Below are 20,164 nucleotides of genomic sequence, written 5' to 3' on the forward strand. Positions count from 1 at the left end.
ATCCCACAGTCCTTCCTCTGCTCCATCCCACAGTCCTTCCTCTGCTCAATCCCACAGTCCTTCCTCTGCTCAATCCCACAGTTCTTCCCAACCTTTCCCTGTGGAAGTGCCACTCAAAAGGAGCAAGGAAACCTCCTCCCCCCTTTCAGCTGCTGAAAGCTCTGCCTGGAGTCAGGTCTGAGCTTCAGCCACTGCAGGATTCTGGGACTCCCAGTTGTGCTTTTCCCTGTAATCAGCCAGAAGAAGGGCTCTGAAAGGCTCCAGAAGGAATTGCTGAGTGTGACTGGCCCCATCTGCCCCCAAAGCACGTGGCTGAAGGAGGATGAGCTGCAGGAGGATCCCTCAGGCAGCACAGCTGACAGGTGAGTGCCACAGCTGGTAAATGCTTCCTTGCCACAACCAGTGTATTGCTGCTCTTAATATTAAAAAGCGTGTCAGAATTTCCATTATAAACCACTTATTTTGTGGGTTTATAGCTTTGCCATAAAAATACACCTTGGCTTGAGCCTTGGCATGCAGCCATTTGGCTTCTTCCAGCACAATATTAATTCAGAACATCCAGACAGTGTTTTTAAACACCAGTATCTGAAAAGTTGTTGCTTCTTTTTTTTTTTCTCCTTTTTTTTTCACGAGTGCCTTGTTTTTCTGCAGGACTCACAGGAATCAAAGGGGGCCAGATGGAATTGCAACAAAAATCTGCAACATCTGGAAGCCCCTTCTGGAAGGACTGAGACCTGTGATAAGAAAGAAAGGTCTGGGGACATCTATGGAATTCTCAGGCCGGATGGGAAGGCTGGAATCAGACCTCCAAGGCTGAATGGCAAGGTCACTGTCTGATCCAGCAATCTGAATGCCATCACCCAGGAATTACCACAAAACAGCAGAAAGGAGGAAAGTTTGACTCAGATGAAGAGAGAAGCTAAAATATGAATTTTGGAGCAAAATTAAAGACTTTTAGGTCACGTTTGAAGTATAACAAAATCATGGCCAGTCATTGAGATAAGAAATTAGGAGGAAAAAACATAATTTGAAATTTAAAAATAGTCTGGTGGGATATTTCAGATCAACCTCAAAACTAACAAAGCCTCTACTTCTGAGCTGGGGGCTTTGGGAGGAGCACATCTGGTCCTTTCAAATCCCAGCCCTGAGGAAGGGCTGGAAAGGTGGGCAGAAAGTGGAGCTCCTGGCAGCCAAATCCTGTAAGTCAAGGTTTGTAAAAGGAATGATGGAAAGGGACAGTCCTAATCTGATCCCTGCCCTCGCTCTACAATTAGGAAAAGTGATAATCTTCGTTTGTAAGACAAGGAAAATTGGCAACTGCGAAAAAAAATAAAGGAAGTAGTTCAGTTTAATATTAGACTTATGAAAAAATTGGCCATAAAAGCTGTTCTGAGGCTGGCCAGGACAGAGCCTCAGAAATGTCTAGGGAATGTTCTTCAATCAGTTCAGGGAATGTGAGGACATGAAGCTGAAAGTGCTGAGCTCCAAGGAATGAGGATAAAGCTCAAAGCTTTTCTCTAGATTTGGGCAGTTTACTTTTTGAATGTATATTAGGATCTGTGAAATGAATGGAATAAAGTCCCCTTTCTCCAACTGGAGTTATTGGACAAGGTGGGACTGGAAAAGAATAAATTGGGCTCAAGCAGAGAGAGTGACTGCTGGCAGACATGGAGCTTTCCAAAGGTGGGAAACTGCTTTAGAGAATTCATCTTCTTCTGAGCAAGAAATGTAGCTAAAATGATGGATAAGCTATGGGAGGATTTGGAGTTCATTATGACTGGTAATAGAGTAATACATGCTGGAAGTGTTGTCTTACAAATTAAATCCCTGGAAATGTTCTTTAATTAAGTGGCCCAGGTGAAGGAGAGAGTCTGAAGATAACTGATTTGGAGTGAGGAGATTTTCCTAGTCCAGCACTCAACTACTCCAGCAGCTTGAGTATCTTTTTACCAAAATAAAGGATGGAGTGGTGGGAATTGTATTTTAAGAGCCAAGCATTTACAGAAAGTTTGGCTGCTGGATCTGAAGGGAAGGACGATTTTCTCTTGCACTAAGAAATCTAAATTATAAATTAATTTTAATGGAGAGCTCAACACCTGCAGCACTTTGAGGATGGGAAGGAACTGTGGTCCAGCATGTCTGGATCAGATTAGCTCTCTCTAGATGGTATCTTGGTACAAAGTAAAACACTGAAATGTGAACTGATGTATTTACAAATGGTCTGTAATCAACCTGACATGAATTCCAAAGACAAGTGGATCGTTGGAAGCAGAAGTGATTAATTGTGAGTACACAGCCAGCCAGGGAATGGTTTCACAGACAAAAGGAAGATGGAGGCAGGGCAGTCTTGTCCAGCTCTCCAGACAGTGGCACTCAGTAAAGGTTTCTGGGGTTTTTTAAGCATTTTTTTAAGGATTCCTCCTACTATTTCAGGCAGATTTTTTTGTGGCTTTGATAATATTGTGAAGCCACTGCGTGAGTTTGGTGAGAAGGAAACCATTTCAGTGGCTGGCACAGTGTGATTTAATGTTTTCAAAACTGTTTTTTTTTTTTAAAAAATGCTCTTGTAACTTTTCCCATTTTCACCTCCCCACGTTTCAAACACCTCCCAGGCTGGACACAGATGCTCGTGGTCTGGGGGCAGCACTGACAGAGGAAATCAAAGGATTGAGGGGCTGGTGGCTTGTTACAACCAAACATTTATGTTCTCAGGAGAGAAATTAATATTCTACTCAAAGAACATCTGACAGTGGTTAAATCTGGAGAGCGCTTTCGCTGTCGTTTTCTTGGAGAAGGATATATGGGCTGGACAAATCCTCGGCACTCCGGAGCGTGGAAGGGGGGAATGTTGGGCTTCCATGGGGTGGGACAGGCTCCAGCACAGCTTTATCTGCAGAGCAGCCTTGGAGGTTCATCCCTAATGCTTCCCTATCCCAGAACATGAGGAGCAGGAGTTTGATCTCCAAGTGGCTCTCCTGGAAGTCTCTGTTCCCTCGGGATGGGGAGTTGGAGCAGTGGGCAAAGACATCCTTTTACAGGATTCCTGCTGTGCACAGAGCTATGGACTTTGTGTTGTTAAAATCCACAGTTGTATTGAGGAAACACATGGCTCTGTCCTCCATTATTCTCTCCTGACATAAGTATGTGGCAATAAATTGAAATTTATTAATTTGCTGGTGTTCAGGAAGATCTGCTGCTGTTCAATTCTCCCTCGTTACCAGCAGATGAAGCAGAGAAAATCTATCTCAGTGAAGGGCTGGTACAACACCATGTGGCTGAGACATATTTGTTTTTATCCTTATTCATGTATAAAACATTATTATGGTTTCTGGGGTCAGTGCATGTGAACTAAGTAACAGACTGATCATTTCCTTGCTACGTTAAACCAAGTTTTATGAAAATTCGAGGGGATTTTGCGACAGCAAACAGAGTTTCAGCTTTAACATTTTTTGTATCTAAGTCATGCTTTCCAAAATGTCTTGGTTTTGTGTACCTAAACCATCATGGAGATGTCATGTTACATTTTGAGTGTCTCACTGACATGTGATGTCACAGACTGTGATTGCAGAGTTACTGAATCAAAGAGAAGTGGGTTTGAACACATTTATGTTAAACAATAATACCTCAACTTCTGGGCACTGAAAACTGAAAGGACAAAAGCAAGGAAAGTGGGTGCTTATAAATAATCAGCTTTTAACACATTTGTTTAATTTTAAAGCTGTCTGAAGCTTTCTTCAAGCAGTAGGAAGGGTCAAACACTGGGAAATCAGTTCTGGAAGGTTTGTAAAAGCTCTGTTGTAAATCTGTGGTACTACTGGGTTCCTACAGGTTACCCAGGAATGCTGACCTGCATCACAGGAAACATCCTGTGGATCCTCTGGATCCCTTTAAAGCCCAGGAATCTTTACAGAGCTGGGACCTGGAGAACTAATGGTCCATTCCAGCAAAGTGCTGAGCTCCCTCAATTCAGAACATTTGCAGAATGAGGCCAAAGCCTCTGAGTTAGGAAGAGGTGTGAGGAGAGCTTTATTGGTATGGCACATATTTAACCCAGAGGAAAGCCCACGAATTTTGCTCATTTTAAGTGTATTTCACACTTTTTAACTATTTGAAATAACCACATTTGTAAAAACTTCTTTTAATGAATAGAGCTCTTTATGTACAAAGGCAAAGCTTTTTTCCCCCCCATAAGTACAGTACTTTTAAAATACTATTTCTTTTGTAGGTCTGGCTGCTCCCATCAGCTGTTCATTCTTGCTGGCTGCTGCAGAACCCTCAAGGACTGAAAACAGGCAATTCAGGATATACTTTATCTTAAAAGGCCACATATTCATCAGGACTAATAAGACAGATAAGTACTTTGTTCTTTAATGCCAACTCCCACAAAGCTGTTGTTCAACACAGGTGGAGAGGCAGCACAATATTTGGGTGTGAATGATGGGAAGGAGTTACCTGGGTACAAATTCTGGCCCCATTGAACTCAGTGGGGGTTCTGCCATTTGACTTCAACAAAACAAAGGCTTCACCATATGTTTAAAAGAAATATTTCACTGGGATTACTGTCTGAATGCTGGTAAATGTGTCATATTTAAATCTACCTTTTGACATTTGAATGTTTGTTTACCTTGCAGGCACTTCAAAGTGATTTGATATAAAAACTTTGCATCAATTCCATTTTATTCCAAGTTTGAATTGCTTTATTTTTTTTTATGTCTTGTGCATTTAGGGGCCTGGGCTGGAAACATGGTAGGGGAGCGTTGGCATATTTTGTATTGCTGTGATTTAAACTGAATTAAAGAAAACCAGAAATTAAAACATTTGCAGTTGTTTATGTAATTAAAAAGTCATATAAAATTGGACTCAAGCTACCAAGCATATCCTTTAATGAACCTTTTCTGGAAGCAGGCCATAATGGAGAGACGGGGATGTCACATCTCCTGTCTCAGTGTCAATTCAGAGCAGGTTAAAAACCCTCACACTGTTTGTCTGGGGAAATATCGACAACTTTTACAGGGAATTTGGAAAATATTTCTTTGGGCAGCAGGAAAGGCAAAATCCTGCAGCATGAAAGGCAAAATCCTGCAGCATGAAAGGCAAAATCCTGCAGCCCAGAGCACAGACACGGGCACAGAGAGGGAACAGACGGGCTGCTATAAAACAACCTTTTAATAAGGCATTAAAATGCCATCGACCTGGACACATTAAAAAAAAAAAAAAAAAGAGCTATGAAAACAAATGCCTTTCAAATAATTAGGATCTTATGCCTGAGCCCAGTGCTGATCTCCAGGCAGAGATTTTCCTGCTGAAATCAGCCCAGCCTAAGTCTGATCGTCTAAGGACGGAATTAGCAGCGAATAAATCGGCTGGTCCTACCCTGTGGAACCATCCCCATAAACCACCCCTCCAGCCTTCCCATCTCCTCCTTTCTGGTCCCTAAAGTATCCTGGAATACACTTGATTTAGGCTGCCAGAGGATTTTTTTAATTGTTGCTTAATTACTTAATTGTTAATTTTTTAAAGTGTTATCAGGAGTGTGGGAAATGGTTGAATTCCTCGTTTTCAGCCACACTGGGGGAGTGAGTCTGAGCTGAGCTGGGGCCAGAAATAGCTGCAAACCCCACTTGTGGTCTTGACAATGTACTTAAATTACTTTAAGTACTGTACTTGTATTAATTTAAAGATTTACCAATCGTTTATGGTGGTAGTTGTGTGTAAAATGCATCAAACATTGTACAAATTTACCCTTTGATAAAAAAAAATTCTTCAAGGACAATTTGATCACCTAAAATAGATGAAAATACAGAAATAATTATAATAATTGATCATTCATGTCTGTGTGTTCAAGCTTGGGTCACAACTGTTGTGATATTCCCAAATTGAACAGCCTAAAAAAGCTGCACTATTCAAACAATGCATTTGGAAGGATGTGCATCTGAGATTACATAATTAACATGATAAAATTAAATATAAGACTGTTGCCTAAGGGTTGAGCATCAGATTCTCAGCTTTAAGTTGGAATTTAATAGATCTTTTTTTATGAAAATAGCTTTAAATGAATATTGGCTTTCTTATATAATAAAATCCCTGGTTTGATCTCCATTTTACTGAGCACTAACATCCACAATTTGGAGAAATTAATGTGTGTCCCTTCTGTATTCCATCTGGTTTCCTGTTTTGTCCTTACTCAGCAGTTAGCCCTAAGGCACATGTTAATCCAGCATGTGCCTTTCTCTCAGTAATTGCAGATACTCTTCCACTTTTTATTTTTAATATATAAAACGGTCAGAGCCCTGTGTGTAACACTCAGAGCCATCAGAACAGGAGATCTTTCTCCTGAAGCTGCGATTTCACCCATTAATCAGTTTTACACGACGTTCTGCTGGCCTGGCTTTTCAAGGTGTGAGAATTTGCACTGCAGAGGTGATTTTGGAATTTTGGAATAAGATTCTAAATAGCTGCTCTGGTTATAAAGCTTTGGGCAGGATTTTTAGGTTGCTGTTAAGCCTGTGTTGCTGTTTGGCCACGAGTACATCCCAATTAGTGACCCTTCCACGGAGCAGTAGCAGCAGAGAAGGGATTTTTATTTATTTTTTTTTATTATTTTTTTTTTAAGTCAGTCGTAAATGATTAGTCCAAAAGAGTAGCATAAAACTTCGAGTTAGTCCCCTGCAGGAGCTGGGGCTGGAGGAAATTAAAGGATCAACAACACAAGGGAAGCACTGAGGCAGGATTGTTCCAGGCTGCAGCCACAGGCTCTCACATGCACTCAGGAAATTGCCTTCATCAAAAGCTGAGGATCCAGGCGTGAGGATGAGGAGGATCAGGCAGGTGATGATTCTAAATCATGGCTGGAGATCCCAACCTTTGCCAAGGGAGAGGTTTCCTCCCCGCCTCAAGAAAAGCGACATTTTCTACGTAAAACTTGAATCTTCTCCTTATGAACCTCAGCAGAAGCCTGAGCTGTAAATCTAATACAACTTAATAAATGCTGAAGACTCGGTTTCCCCACAATAATGGGGAATTTTGGGGCTCTGGATGTGCTGCTCTGTGCCCTGCCTGTGGATTTTTGTGTTTGTGGGTGAGAGCTGTAAAACCACGGCCTCGGCAGGGCTTGGCACTCCCAGCTTGTTCTTTAACCTCTTAAGTAAATTATTTCTGCAGAAATTTGCATCTTCTGGGCCTGGGATGGAGCTGCTGGTGGAGCAGGAAAGGATCACGGGAGGGGGAAATGCATAAATATCCATCTGGAGCCGAGTGTGCCGGGAAGGGGAGATGGGGGAGCAGCAGCAGTACCAGAGCGGGCTGAGGGAGCGCGGAATTCCGAGGGAAAACGGCAAGAAGGGAAGAGGAATGTCCCAGGAACGAAGCTCTTCTGATGTTCAATGCTTTCACCGCTGCAAAGCTGCAATGCAAATAAGGAAATTAGACCAAAAATTAACGATATTCAGCTATTCCGATGTCAAAAGGAATAGAGGAGTTATTGGTGTGAGAGGTTATTGCCAGAGGGGAAACCCCAGCGTGTCCTGGGTAATTAAGCTTCACTGGAGAGGCATGGATCCCTTCTCCAGGTAAGAAATGCTTTTATAACATGGCATCTTTGCTATTGTAATTAAACACCGAGGGCTATTCTGCATATGAAGTCTTAAACACTTCGGTCCTTTATCATGGGATTTTACTGGCCAGGCATGTGTGTTCCTATGGCAAAAAAGCACCGAGTGCCATAAAAAAAGAAACCCAAACATTGCTTTTTATTACTTGACTTGCTGTATGTTTTATATATATTGAGCCAAATTCATCCCTTGTGGAGCTCGGTCGAAGCCAATAAGGGGTAGATTTGGCCCATGTCTATATGAGAAAGGTGGTGACAATTAAAATATATTGTTTAATAATGAGAGCTATGGTAGTGGAGTGTCTTTGTGTCTATGAAATTATACACCACGACACCACGTTGCCAGGATGGAGCTGGGACTAGCAAAACTAGTTTCTGATGGAAAGGCAAAAGCACTCTGGCTTTTATTATTATGATTAAATATCACAGAGGCATTTGAACAAGGCTAATTTAGGTAACATCTCCAGAAGTCTCCTTTATGGTGCAGTATTTTACCACAGAGCAAGACATTTAAAAATATTTCTTGAATGTTTTTATATGTGGCTGTCAAGGACAGTACAACTGGCTGTTATTAGCAGTAAGTAAAAGAACAGTTTTGGTTTCATTTATATTTGAGAGACTTTCAGCAATATTGCAAAAAGGAATGTACCCTATTAAATGAAATGTGAGGACAGCCTTTCCTATCACTTTATATTGGCAATTCCCAGTTGTTCCCCTGCTCGGGGCGTTGTACCAACACCTGAAAGACATTGTTGATGCCTTGAAAAGCTGAAGATTTTGCCAGTTTAGGCAACAAAACACCCAGAACACGGCGAGCCACCGTGTCCAGCAGGACAGAGGCGTTGTGGTCGCTCACTGGTGAGGTGGGCCATGCACAGCAACTCCTCTTTGTATCTCTGTGATTGAGTTACAGTGACTTTTACTGGGCTGTCTGCTGCCTTTTATCCTCCTCCTGAATTTCTGGGTAATGGCTGTTCATAGCCAGTAACCATATCCCTCATTCCAAGCTCTCCATGCTGCCAGGAAGCCCTGGCTCAGCTTTGCTCTGCCTCCTAACCCTCCCAAATATTTGGCTGAACACTTTACTGGGCTCTGGGTCACCTTTGTGCCAGGAGGGGAGCTGGGAAGGGGAGAGGAACAACCAGGGAGATTCCCCTTGAACCTTGAGAGCTCAGGAAAAATCTTTGACCCCAGAGGAATTAGAAAACACATATTTTGTTGACCCAAGAACTGTCTCTCGATGGCCCTTCCCAGGAAGACAAAAACACCTCCTTACTCAGCTTCCAACACAAAAGGTATCTCTTAAACAAGACTAAAGATATAAAATATCAGTTCTTCTAATGCTACTGGTCTTCTAAGGAGTCTCTGACCCCCAAAAAGGATGGTGGGGAGGGAAACACAGAAGAACAAAAATCATTTTTGCTGTACTTATTGCTCATTCTGAATCTTTTACAGAAATCTGGCCTTTGGCATCGAACTCAAATAATATTTTATTAGGAGAAAGCATGATTCATTGAAATGGTGCACTGCAGTATCTATGGAGAGGAAAGCTGGGAAGGACACAAAAGAGGCAATGCTGTGGAAAACCAATTCAAGGAACCATTGCCACACAAAGGATCTCCATCCCCAGCGAGAAACAACAGAAAAGGAACAAAGTATTTCCAAGAAAAGATCTGAGCATGGTGCTGGAGCCAAGTGAGGAATTATTACTGTATTAGCCTGTCAGGAAAGGGTCATACAGAATATGTGGTAGGAGAATACCCTGTCATTTGGAAATTAATAGGATTATTTTATTATCAAGACTGGCCCATATACCTGCAAAACTGAACTTAACTGAAGAACTAATAAGAGATCCAGGAGGAGGGGGATGTTTAGTCTGTCTTAAATAGGATAAAGGTTACTTTTCTCCTTTTTTTGCACATTTTCAGACTGTGAGAAGCCTGGCTGTGTTACCTATAGTTCTTTATGAAATAAGAGAAGTGGCTAAAACAAGTGAAGAGGACAACCCAAACCTCTCAACTTGTTTGCCTCTTACCAGTTGCTTTTCCTCCATGGCAAGAAGAGGGCATTTATATATTTTCTTTTTTAATTTTCATTTTTTCTCCCTTTCTCACTTTTTTTTTTTTTTTTTTTTAGTTTTCCATTTCACCTTTTCCTCGTCTCAAGTTCCTGGTTACTGACCTCCTGCTTCCCCTTCTTTTGCAGTTAATAGGATGAAAACCGATTTTTCCAGCAATCTAATTAACTACTTCCCAGAGGTGAGTGAATGTTATTTCCATGTTGTGCAGGAGTCGTTCCCTGAGGGCTGCAGGCTGCATCACTGCCGAGGAACGAGCATCTGTAAATCCTGAATTTCATGACGTCCTTGGCCTGCAGTTGGAGCTGTTTTCTCACAACTCAGAGGAATACAGGTAAGTATGGGGGGTTTAGCTTCACATGTGCTGATTTTCTGTAATAACTGGTCCAAATGAGGACTTAGTAGTGGCTTCTTTGCACCTTTAACTCAGCATTTGGGAGGAGAGGGGCTGTGTCTGCAGCAGTGAGCTCACAGCAGAGCCCTCACAGGGGATGTGCTGCCTCAGCTCTTACTTCCCTGGGGTTCTCAGAACTTGGGGGGTTTCAGTCTCTAGGTTCTTGATTTCATGTCTCTGTTGCTCCCATATTTCTGTATCACTCTAGGGAGGACGGTCAAGGGGATCCACAGGGCCATCAGTGTTCCAACCATCACTAAATGTCCTGTATCAGTTGAAGGACAATATTTGCCCTCTTGGTTTTTCAAGCAAACCCCTCCATCCCACTGCACTGACACCTCCCAGGCTTGGAGTACTTGGGCAATGTTTACCCAGAGTTAAAACTCTTTTCTCCTCACATGTTACTGCTGAGGAAATGGAGAGAAACTACAGGCATGTGCTGGGTTCTAAAGCTGGGTGTAAATCTAGTCCTGAGCTGTGACACTGGACAGAAATCCCAGTGGAAGGTTTTCCTGCCTCTAACCTGTCTGTTTGCCTTCATGATGATAAATGGTGGGAAGGAAAGGGGGAAGGAGGGGGGGAAACTCCCTAAGCTTTGAACTTGCTGTGTCTTAAGAAGGATGAGCAGGAAGAACAGATTCGTTTAAAGCAGAATTTTTATTTGGCTGAAATCCTTTCACTCTTCCTTACCTTTGGTGTTCTCATGAGTAAGGCTCAGACCAAATCCTTACACAAAGATGTCTGATCAGGTGAGACATTGTGGCTACTTTAATTTTTTCCTGTGAATGGAACTGATCCCTCTCCCCACTTCCATTTGTGTCCTGCTCAGGAGCCGTCCCCTTTGCCTGGGGATCCCCTGCACTGACTGTTTCATATTACTCTGATGTACCAAGGGAGTTCATCACCTTTCCAGGATGTCTCATGATTGATTCCTCATGTCCAGGGCAATCTGCTCTAAAGTTTCAGGCTAAAATGAGTGCTTGGATTTCGAGGGGATAATCAGTGGTTCGAGTCTTATTCTCTTACATTTTGAGGTACCCATTTGTGTATTATATTCACAACTGCTATTAAATGCAATGCAACATTAGATCCATTCTCTCAGTGGCTGCTCAGATGCACTGGGCATGAGCAAAGTGTAATTTTCACAGTGTCCTTGTGTCATCCATCAAACTCAAATACTCTGTGGCTCTTTCCTAAACTGCACAGCCAGGGCTGCAGGCTGGGCTTGGTGAAAGGCAGATTAGAGGGCTGATCCTGCTCTACTGAAGTCTATAAAAGTTTTCCTATTGACTTCAACAGCAACAGGACTGAGCCTTTTGATTTTTGGCATGAGAACCTCAAAAAATACTCTTTTTCATCTCTGCTGAAGTGCATCCCATGTTGTTGTCTGCCTGACGTAAGGCTGAGGCTGTTGAGAGGGAATAGTTGTACATATTGTTCCTTGGACATGTTGTTCTCTAGTAAATACTTGTTCAAGGATGTGTCCATTCCTGCTGGCAGGGGCTGAGTACACAAATTTGGCCCAGCTTCCTGCTATCAGTGTGAACCTCCCAACTAGAAGCTGCATTTGTCAAGTTTTGTCCTTCAGGATGGAGACGGTGCTGACACCCCACATCATTTTTCTTTTTTGAGCAGTTTGTCAATACAACCCCACTGAAAATATTCCTTGAAACTGTAGCAATGTGTGGTGGAAAGCCAGAAATTAGTGTTTGCTGAAAACCAGGGAAAATGACAGCTACAACAAAAAAAACCAGATGAAAAATGTTGGCATTTGCCAAATACTCCTTCAAACCTCTTCCCCACCAGTATTTGTCCCTGGAACAAGAGCCTTTTGACCTGTTGTAGCCATTCCTCCTGTTTTCATTCCAATGGGTTTTGCTTTTCTTTTGTTAAACAAGTTTCTAATCAACAAAAATCCAGTTATCCTGATTTTAATTGAATCAGTGCTAGTAGCACTGATTATTTCACTGTTTTATTTCCTTCTCTCAGGACCTGGTTCCAAAGGTGGGCCCAGGCTTAGGAGTGCAATTTTCACACCCTGTGTAACTCCAGGGTGACATTTGAACAGTTAAATAAGGTTCATGTTGGACAAGGCTTTTTGCTTTGGTTGTACCATTCCCAACATTTTCCTCTCTTTCATTTTTAATATTGATCCTGTGCTTTGTGGAGAGCAAATCACTTCAAAACCTGGTGTTTTCCACCTGCTCATGATTTCTCTTCCAGCCTATTATCACAGCAATAAAACCCCTCTAATCACATTGAATTTAGGCTGCCTCTTGTCACAGTCAAGTGCATGGCACCTCCTTGGAGCAGGTCCTTAAATTAAAATATTGTAAATTTTTTCGCTGCTGAAGCACTACTGCAGAAACATGAGTGGCCAAGGAGAGAGGAGGGGTTTTTTCCCCTCTGGCTGGAATTTTTGCACTATAACCATCCTCAGGGGAGTTCTCATCTTCAAAAGAAACATTCTTTCTATACAAGCTGCAAAAAGAATTATTTAATGACATCATAAATTAATACAGAGAGGTACAATTTTTCCAAAATGTGGAGAGAGAGAGAGAAAAAAAAATAAATTGATGTTTGCCAAAAACACCCCAGCTCTGCCAGACTTAGGCCCCTCTTGAGCCTGGGAGCTGCCAATGATGCCAAATTGAATGGTGGGGCTTTTGGCAGGACTCGAGTTTAGCTTGTTTAAATTTTGGCAAATATTCCTATTACTCACATTCTCAGCAAGCTGATACAAATATTTGTTCTATTTAGAGTGAAGTCCAAGCTTGGCATAAGTGCTCCTGGGCTCGGTGGAACTGAGCTTGCTTGAGCCAATATTAAATTTGGACATCTACCTTAAAGAAAAACAGAATTAAAAAATTCCCCGTGCCTTCTAGTACAGATTAGAGCACATCAAGGGAAAACAGACCTTGTGTGTATCCAAGTTTTTCTCACTTGCTAATTTTTGCTTTAATCTGATTTGAAATGGCCATGCTTGGATTGCCATTCCCAGCAAACCATCGAGGGCCGGGGCTGGAAAAGCCTCCCCACACGTGAAACTCCACATTCTTGAGAATTAAAAGCTGTTTAAACTGCAGTAAATCAAACTGGGACACAGTAAGCACGCTTGATCTCTTTTAAAGCTGTGCAGGTTGTTGGGGTTTTGGGGGTTTTTTTGGGTTTTTTTTAGTGATGTCCACAGTTTAGTGTTTCTGATTGGAAAATCAAAGAGACCGAACCCTCGAGGACTCTGAGCATTTCCGTGCTCTGGTTCTGAGCTGGGCTGCCCAGAACAGGCACTGCAGGGTGAATCCTGCTCTGCCAGGGGCTCAGCACCCAGGTGGGAAACATGAAATAAAGGAAGTGGATCCCAAGTGCCTCCTCTGGCCACACCAGAGCCGCCCTCCTCGCCCGTGAGCTTGGGGTTGGACACAAACCCAGGGCGGGAATCTCACAATGAAAAAATAAACTAGACTAAAAAAACAACCACCTGTTTCCATTCCATGAATTAACCCAAGCAGGAGGTGTTTGGGGGTCTACTGGCTCTGGATCTGTGCTCAGGATGGGATTTGGAAGCTCACCACTCTTCGGTCTTGTCTGAATGCCTTGGTCAAAGTCGCAGAGAAGGGGGATCCCACTGACTTGGTTTTGTCCATTTAGAAATAGGAAATCTGCTCTAAGTGGTTGAACTTCTCTGAGTGGAAAAAGATCATCACCAGGGAATGATTCATCCTTTAATCTAAATGTCTGATCTCCCTCCAGTGACCATAAAAGGGGCCCAGATGACCAGATTAGCATTTATCCAAATTTTACACGTTTTTATGCTAACTCAGCCTTTCCCAGTCAGGTCCTGTGCTCACAAACATCATGTGCTATTTTTATAAGGAAAAGCTTGTTATTTGGCACAGGGTTTCCCAGGGCACTTGTGTCTGATTTGAGACCCTTTGCAAAGGCTGCCAGCAGTGCCTGCTCTGTGCTCACCAGGTAAAACCTGGATTCATTCCATGGGCAAGTCTTCTCTACATCCCCTGCATTGATTGAAAGCTGCTGGAGCAACTCTTAAAGGAGTTACTTTTTAAACTGCCTTAAATCAATAAATATTGCAGCTGTGAGCAGGAGGTGTGTGAAAAATGATTAAAAATAAAGGCAGTGATTATTCATTAAAAATGACACTGTTATTCTTTTAGTCATATTTGTAAAACAGGCTAAAGATCCAGGCAGCCTGTCATCTGCACCCCGGGCTGCTGACCCCATTAATTTGTAGGTTGTGGTGGCAGCATTTGTCTGGTTCAGTGTTGATCCAGTGTCAGCTTAAAAAATGAACTGAGCATTTCAAACCACGGGCAGTGACACCCTCAGACCTCTCCCCCTCCCTCCAACTTTGAATTCTTCACTGTTGTCACTGTAACTGAGTTGCACGTGAGCACAGGAATATTTTGGTTCTCTTGTGGTCAGGGCAGTGTCTGCTTTTAACTCTGTGTGCTCAGATCAATTCCTGAGTCCTTTAAAACAAAGGAACACGAGGGAAATCCCAAACAAACCCCAACCCCTGTGAAGTGTGATGGTGGAGCTTTGAGGTGGTTAAAAAAGGGGGAAGTGTGAGGTTGGTGTATTCAGACAGCAGGAGACAGAAGAGAGACAAGGCATCTTAATTAACCACGGAACATTTTTATACTAATTATTGAAATGCACCCAGAGACAGCTTATAGTAGTAAAATGACTTTATGTTCTGATATGTAAAATAAAATGTCCATGCTATGTAACAAACATTTAAAAATTCCTTACCACCTGTATCTAATGTGGTTTCTAATAAAGATTTATCTGTAGTATATATGTTTTTTTTGTCTAACCAGTTCTTAGTTTTTACATCAGAGGTGTGTAATAAAAAAACAAAAAAATCTTAAATAGATGTCTTTCAAAAAAAAAAAAACAAACCCTTGCAACATTCATTTTTATTAAGTATTTCATTCGTAAAAAGCAAAGCTGAATTGAACACGTGGCCTGCATTTGTGATATATATATATCTTTATATATATATATATATATAAAATATATATGTATATAAATAGCTATTCAGCATGCAAAAATTGTAGTGATTTCCAAATCCTGGTTACAAAATCCACACCAGTCACACACATCAGCTGCTGAACGGGGGTATGGGACTGTCCTGGTGGAAACGTGACCCACTGTGGTGGCCTCAGGGCCCTCATCCATCAGCCCCTTCCTTGGAATGGATTCACCCAAACACGCAAGTACCTCCCGACTTCCAAACTTGGATTTCAGCTCTTTGCCTTTGCCCATTTGGGAAGCGGTGGGGGGAAAAAAACAAACCCACTGTGCGTGACTAGGGCTGGAATGTTGTGCTCTTTGGTGGAACCAAACTCCCGGATTCCCTCAGCGTCACCATCCCGTGGAGCTCGGCAGGAGGGACACGGACACATCCCTGCCCAGGAGCTTTGGGGGTGAAGGCAGTGGGAGCTTTGTTCCAGAAAGGATTCCACTTGTTTCCCCACGTGAGTGCCAGCCAAGTGATCCCTCCTTACAGAATCGTTTCGGTTGGAAAAGACCTCTGGGATCATCAAGTCCAACCCATGACCGATTCCCACCTCACCAACCTGTTCCCTCCCGGGGATATCCCAGTGGGCAAAGCCAGTGCTGGAGGAGTCAGTTCAAGAGACTTGCTCAGTAAAGAGCAGGAGCAATGGATACTCTGGTTACAGCTTTTTACCTGTTCTACAAAGATTTGTACACTGGAAGGCCTGACAGGTAGTGGGAGCTCTTCTCATCCCACCCTACCATGAAGGAAATGTTCTGAGTGAGCTTAAAAGAGAAAAAAAAACATAGCACAAAAGGCACATTTCAGCTGAATAGCAAAGAAATCAAGGACCAGCAGATACAGAAATCGTTTCTGGAAAGTATTAGCGAGTCTTAAGCTTAAACTTCATAAATATATTGCAATAAAGCAAGTGTGATTCAGTCAAGGGATGGGAGCCTGAAGACACTGGGTCTGTTCCTAACACTGCAACTAATCTGCTCTTCGGCCTCGGGCGTAACACTTCACTTCTTCACTGCCCACAGCCACCACCCATGGTGGTGTGGGGGGAAGAAGAGACATTTGTGCATGGGTGCCTTCTCCTCTCCTCGCTGTGGCACGAGCCCTGCGCTGTGCCGAAGAGGCACCGCTGGCACCTCAGCTCCCTGACCCCACAGCGATCCTCCCCGCTGGCCCCCGCGCCCCCACGGCACTTCCAGAGGCAGGAGCGATTCCTGCGGATCAAAAGAGCCTAAAGAAGCGCTGCCACGGCAGTCCTGGAGCTGCACAACCCAACCGAATAAGGCGGCTTATTTTCCTTTGAGTTTTGGGATGTTTCAACTTCATGAACCGTAAAAGTGAAGCTCATGTTTTTCCCAAATAGCCAAAATTTGCTTGTGATGTTTAAGATCACAAGCAAAAGGAAACGACCGGCTACGTCTCTTGTTAGTCGTGAAGGTGGTTTCTACCGGATGAAGATGCGAGAATTAATTTATTTGGGAGTCAGTAAGAGCCTGATGGATCCAGCCCACTGAGACAGGAGATGTAACTCTCTGTGTGCCTGAAGATACAAGCTCTTCACCCACACAAATCCCTCTGGAAATGCACATTTGTCTCCCCGAAGTGCAAGTTACCCACAGGTATCAACACTGACTGAACACTGTCCTGGAGCAGGAACGTTGGCTGCGGCCCCTGGAGTCACCCATCAGTCCAGTTCTCCACAGTCCCCATCCCTGAATGATACTGCAGCGACGACTCCCTGGACAGGGAGAAGCTCTGTGAGTACAGGAACTCGTTGGCCGCGTTGAGGTGCGGAGAGGGGGGTTTCCTCTCGCACACGGACGGGTGCACCCGCTCCCTCGGGAAGGACGGCGCGGGGACGCGCTCCCGGACCTGAGACTGGGACAGCTGGTTGTAGACGCTGAAGTGGCCGTTCCCTGGCGGCTGCGAGCCCTGGCCCGCGATGGCCGGGAGCCGCGGCATCATGGGGGCGGCGGGGAAGTGAGGAGGGAAGGGCTGGTAGGGCACAGTTTCCATTGTCTGAACGCTGTAGCTGGTGTAAGGTGCGACTGAAGTCCACATGTTGCAGCCCAGCGGGGGGGGCGGGGGGGGCAGGTCGTCGACCGCCGAGACCCCGGCGATGTCGGCCCCGGCCCCAGAGTACATGCAGGCCTCCCTCGGGGCCACCTCGCTGCAGTAGGATGGGCTCAGCATCTGCTGCTCGTAGGGCGGCGGGGAACGGAAATAGTGATCGTCCCCCACGGAGGACGAGGCTTCCAGGTAGGAGCGTTTGCAGGGCAGGTCCAGGTGCCGGGCGCTTTCTGCGGACACAAAAATGCACAGTCAGGAGCAGCTCCTGTCCTGATGCAAAATGCACAAAAACGCACAGTCAGGAGAGATGGGTTTAGCAGAGACCTGCTGGGAGCCTGGGCTGGGTTTGTGGAGTTTATGGAGTCCCCTTGGAAGCAACTGCGGGTTATTCCACTGAACTGCTGGCTCTTTTCTCAGATTAATCCCGTTAAACCCTTTGAGTTTGGGAAAACAATGTACAGCATCAAAAAGACATTGTGCTGCAAATGTCAGGCTAATCCCCCTCGGCCTCAAAGCATTCTGGTGACATTTGTCAGGTTAAGTGAGGGACTTGGGCTACTCTTCTCACATCAGGGATTACTTCACGTTCATCCAGATAACAGAGGTCCCTGACACTCCTGCAGGGTCCCTCCTGACAAATTCAAGAAGTCTCTTAGAGGGTCTTATCGCAGCCTGCCTTCCTGTCATTGCAAAAATGACTCTACATTTCCCAGATATTCATGTCAAAAGCTGCAGAAATATTTCCAGATAAAAGGAGCCCTTTCCCAGTCAACAGCCCTTCCTCAGCTTTACAGGGAGGGAAGAGCCATAGCCCCTCTCCTGCAGCTTGTGGGGACCATGGCCGTGTTTACCAGCAGCTCTCTGTTAGTTATTAGGAATATTCTTTGGATGAATTAGTGAATTCATCTGCAGATTAAACATCTGCTAAAACTCGGCGTTTGCCTCGCAGCCCTCATTACTGGTGCTGTTGGATTCTTCGTTTGGCCACGATCAGAGGGTTCTCACAGCTTAAATAAATTAGCAAGCAATGAGACATGCAAATAGAAGTTGGGGTTTTTTTCTGTGCAAAATTTTTCCGTTTAACTTAAAACATGCCGTGATCTCATCTGATGCTGGATTGAAAGGAAGAGAATGTAGTCACAGCTCACTTAAACTTGAGAACTGGTGGATAAGAGGAAAGGGCTGCTTATAAACAGCTTCCACAGTCCCACTAGTCTGCAGACACTGAGAGAATTGCTGATGGCTTTGTCTCAGAAAGTGCTGAACGTGTAGAACTTTGTTAATGTCAATGGCCTCTTACAGACAATTTTTAATTCAGCTGATCCTAACAGTGGATAATTTTCCAGCAAAGCTTCGTGCCATTTAAATTACACATTCTAATTAACTTTTTCAGGTCTGACTTAGGAGTCTGAATTTACCTTCTATGGGACAAAACCACTGATAACTGCCCCAGATGCCAGCTCTTGGTTCCTGATCCTCCAAAACACTTTGATCACACCGGTATCCTTAAAGATCAAGGCCCAAGAGACTGATCCAAACCCAACTACAAAAGTCAGCCACAAGCTTTCAGTGCTCATGCTGTCAGGTTTAAGTGCTGTAATACTTTTCCAGCTGTAAACTTGAGTTACCTCTTCTCTTTAGGCAATGGTAGAAGAGCCCTGAATCTCTCTGTGCTGTGAAGGTGTTGAGTGGCAGGTCTTGAGTATCCGAAGCTGCAAATTGCATGTGAGCACCATTCTCATACTGATAATGCTGAAGGGTCTGGTGATTGCCATGAAGTGGGTTCACGTCTGGCTTTGTTGAAAGCTGGCCATGACTGGACACCAACCTCTGCCTCATGATGCTCTTGGAAATTACTGGATATTCTTTGCTGAAAGAAGTGAGAAAAATTATTACTGGTTACACAGCCATCAACAGAATGATGAAATATTAGTTTGGCTTCCCTAGAGCAATCTCCAGTGACTTCACCACCCTTTGCCTAACACGATGAACTCATCACCCCCCTCTGGGTGTGGGCGAATAACACACAGTGTGTGTCACTGACTGACAGGAAGAGATTTTTTGGGGGGTATAAATGGCATCAAAAGCCCTGGTGCCCTCAAGCACGTGGTGCCCCATGGCACAGGCACCTCCTAAGTGCTTCTCCAGAGAGGTGCAGCCCACGGGGAGCAGGCCAGGGAGGGCCCCTGGTGCTGGCCGGCCCTACCTTTGCAGCCGAGCCACGCGCAGGTCGCTGTCGTCGCTGCCCCGGAATCCCTTGGCAAAGGGGTTGTTCTCAATTTTCAGCTGCGTTATCTTTAAAAGAACAAAACCAAGGGTGAAGTGTTTGAAAGCAGGTCACACCAAAAAAGAGCAGCAGGGCTGAGGTGGTGGTCGAGGTGCCCAGTCCCGTGTGACACCCTGTGGATGAGAGTCCGGCTCTTATTCTGGGCCTTGTGTTCTTAGTCTGGGCTCTTGATAGAGAGAATATATTTGTCTGAGTTAAAAGGCTCCAGGGAAGCTCCCAAGCAGCTGATGAACCACAAGAAATGTAGGACCCTTCCAAACCCCCACAGCCTGACAGCAGGTTTGTACATCTCCATTTCATTTTGGGATTTAGTGTTTTCCCCTGACACGAACAGGATCAGAGCCCTATTTGTTATACTGTGACTCTCCTTGATTTCCATAAGGATTTTATGGACCTTTATGTCCATCATTCAGTCATTTTTCCTCTCTGAAAAGAATCAAACAGTGTTTCACCTCCCAAGGCAGCACAGCCCCTCTCCCCCCCTGCATCCCATTTTAGCAGGCAGGGGAACAAGCTGGTTCTGCCTCCGGATGCTTTTGCGTGAGTGTTGCTGTAACCAACAACTACACTTTCAGCAACGTGGAAAAATATCCCCTACCAAAAAAAAACTCCTGAGAAAACAGCTGGCCAGTCTCTGTGCTGGAGGGGGAAGGTGGTGACATGTGAACTGAACCAGCCTCGAGGGC

At 44.2% G+C, this 20,164-nt stretch overlaps 2 protein-coding genes across 3 annotated transcripts in view; one reads left to right on the plus strand and one right to left on the minus strand.

The window, feature by feature from the left end:
• Positions 1–5,142, plus strand: part of BRIP1 (BRCA1 interacting protein C-terminal helicase 1) — a 96,789-nt gene extending 91,647 nt beyond the window's left edge. For both annotated transcript variants that reach the window (XM_027660382.1, XM_027660383.1), the window contains exon 26: positions 4,226–5,142. In XM_027660382.1, the coding sequence (XP_027516183.1) occupies positions 4,226–4,318 (93 nt within the window). In that variant the 3' untranslated portion in view covers positions 4,319–5,142. The remainder of the gene's footprint in view (positions 1–4,225) is intronic.
• An 11,656-nt stretch (positions 5,143–16,798) lies between these two features.
• The window catches only part of TBX4 (T-box 4), a 35,639-nt gene continuing 32,273 nt past the window's right edge, over positions 16,799–20,164 (minus strand). Inside the window, exons 7-9 of the mRNA XM_027660378.1 lie at positions 19,398–19,486; positions 18,820–19,061; positions 16,799–17,421 (exon numbers count right to left, since the gene is read on the minus strand). Coding sequence (XP_027516179.1) covers positions 16,799–17,421; positions 18,820–19,061; positions 19,398–19,486 — 954 coding nt within the window. The remainder of the gene's footprint in view (positions 17,422–18,819; positions 19,062–19,397; positions 19,487–20,164) is intronic.

Source organism: Corapipo altera, unplaced genomic scaffold (genome assembly GCF_003945725.1).
Source record: "Corapipo altera isolate COAL_440 unplaced genomic scaffold, ASM394572v1 271, whole genome shotgun sequence".
Classification (NCBI taxonomy): domain Eukaryota; kingdom Metazoa; phylum Chordata; class Aves; order Passeriformes; family Pipridae; genus Corapipo; species Corapipo altera.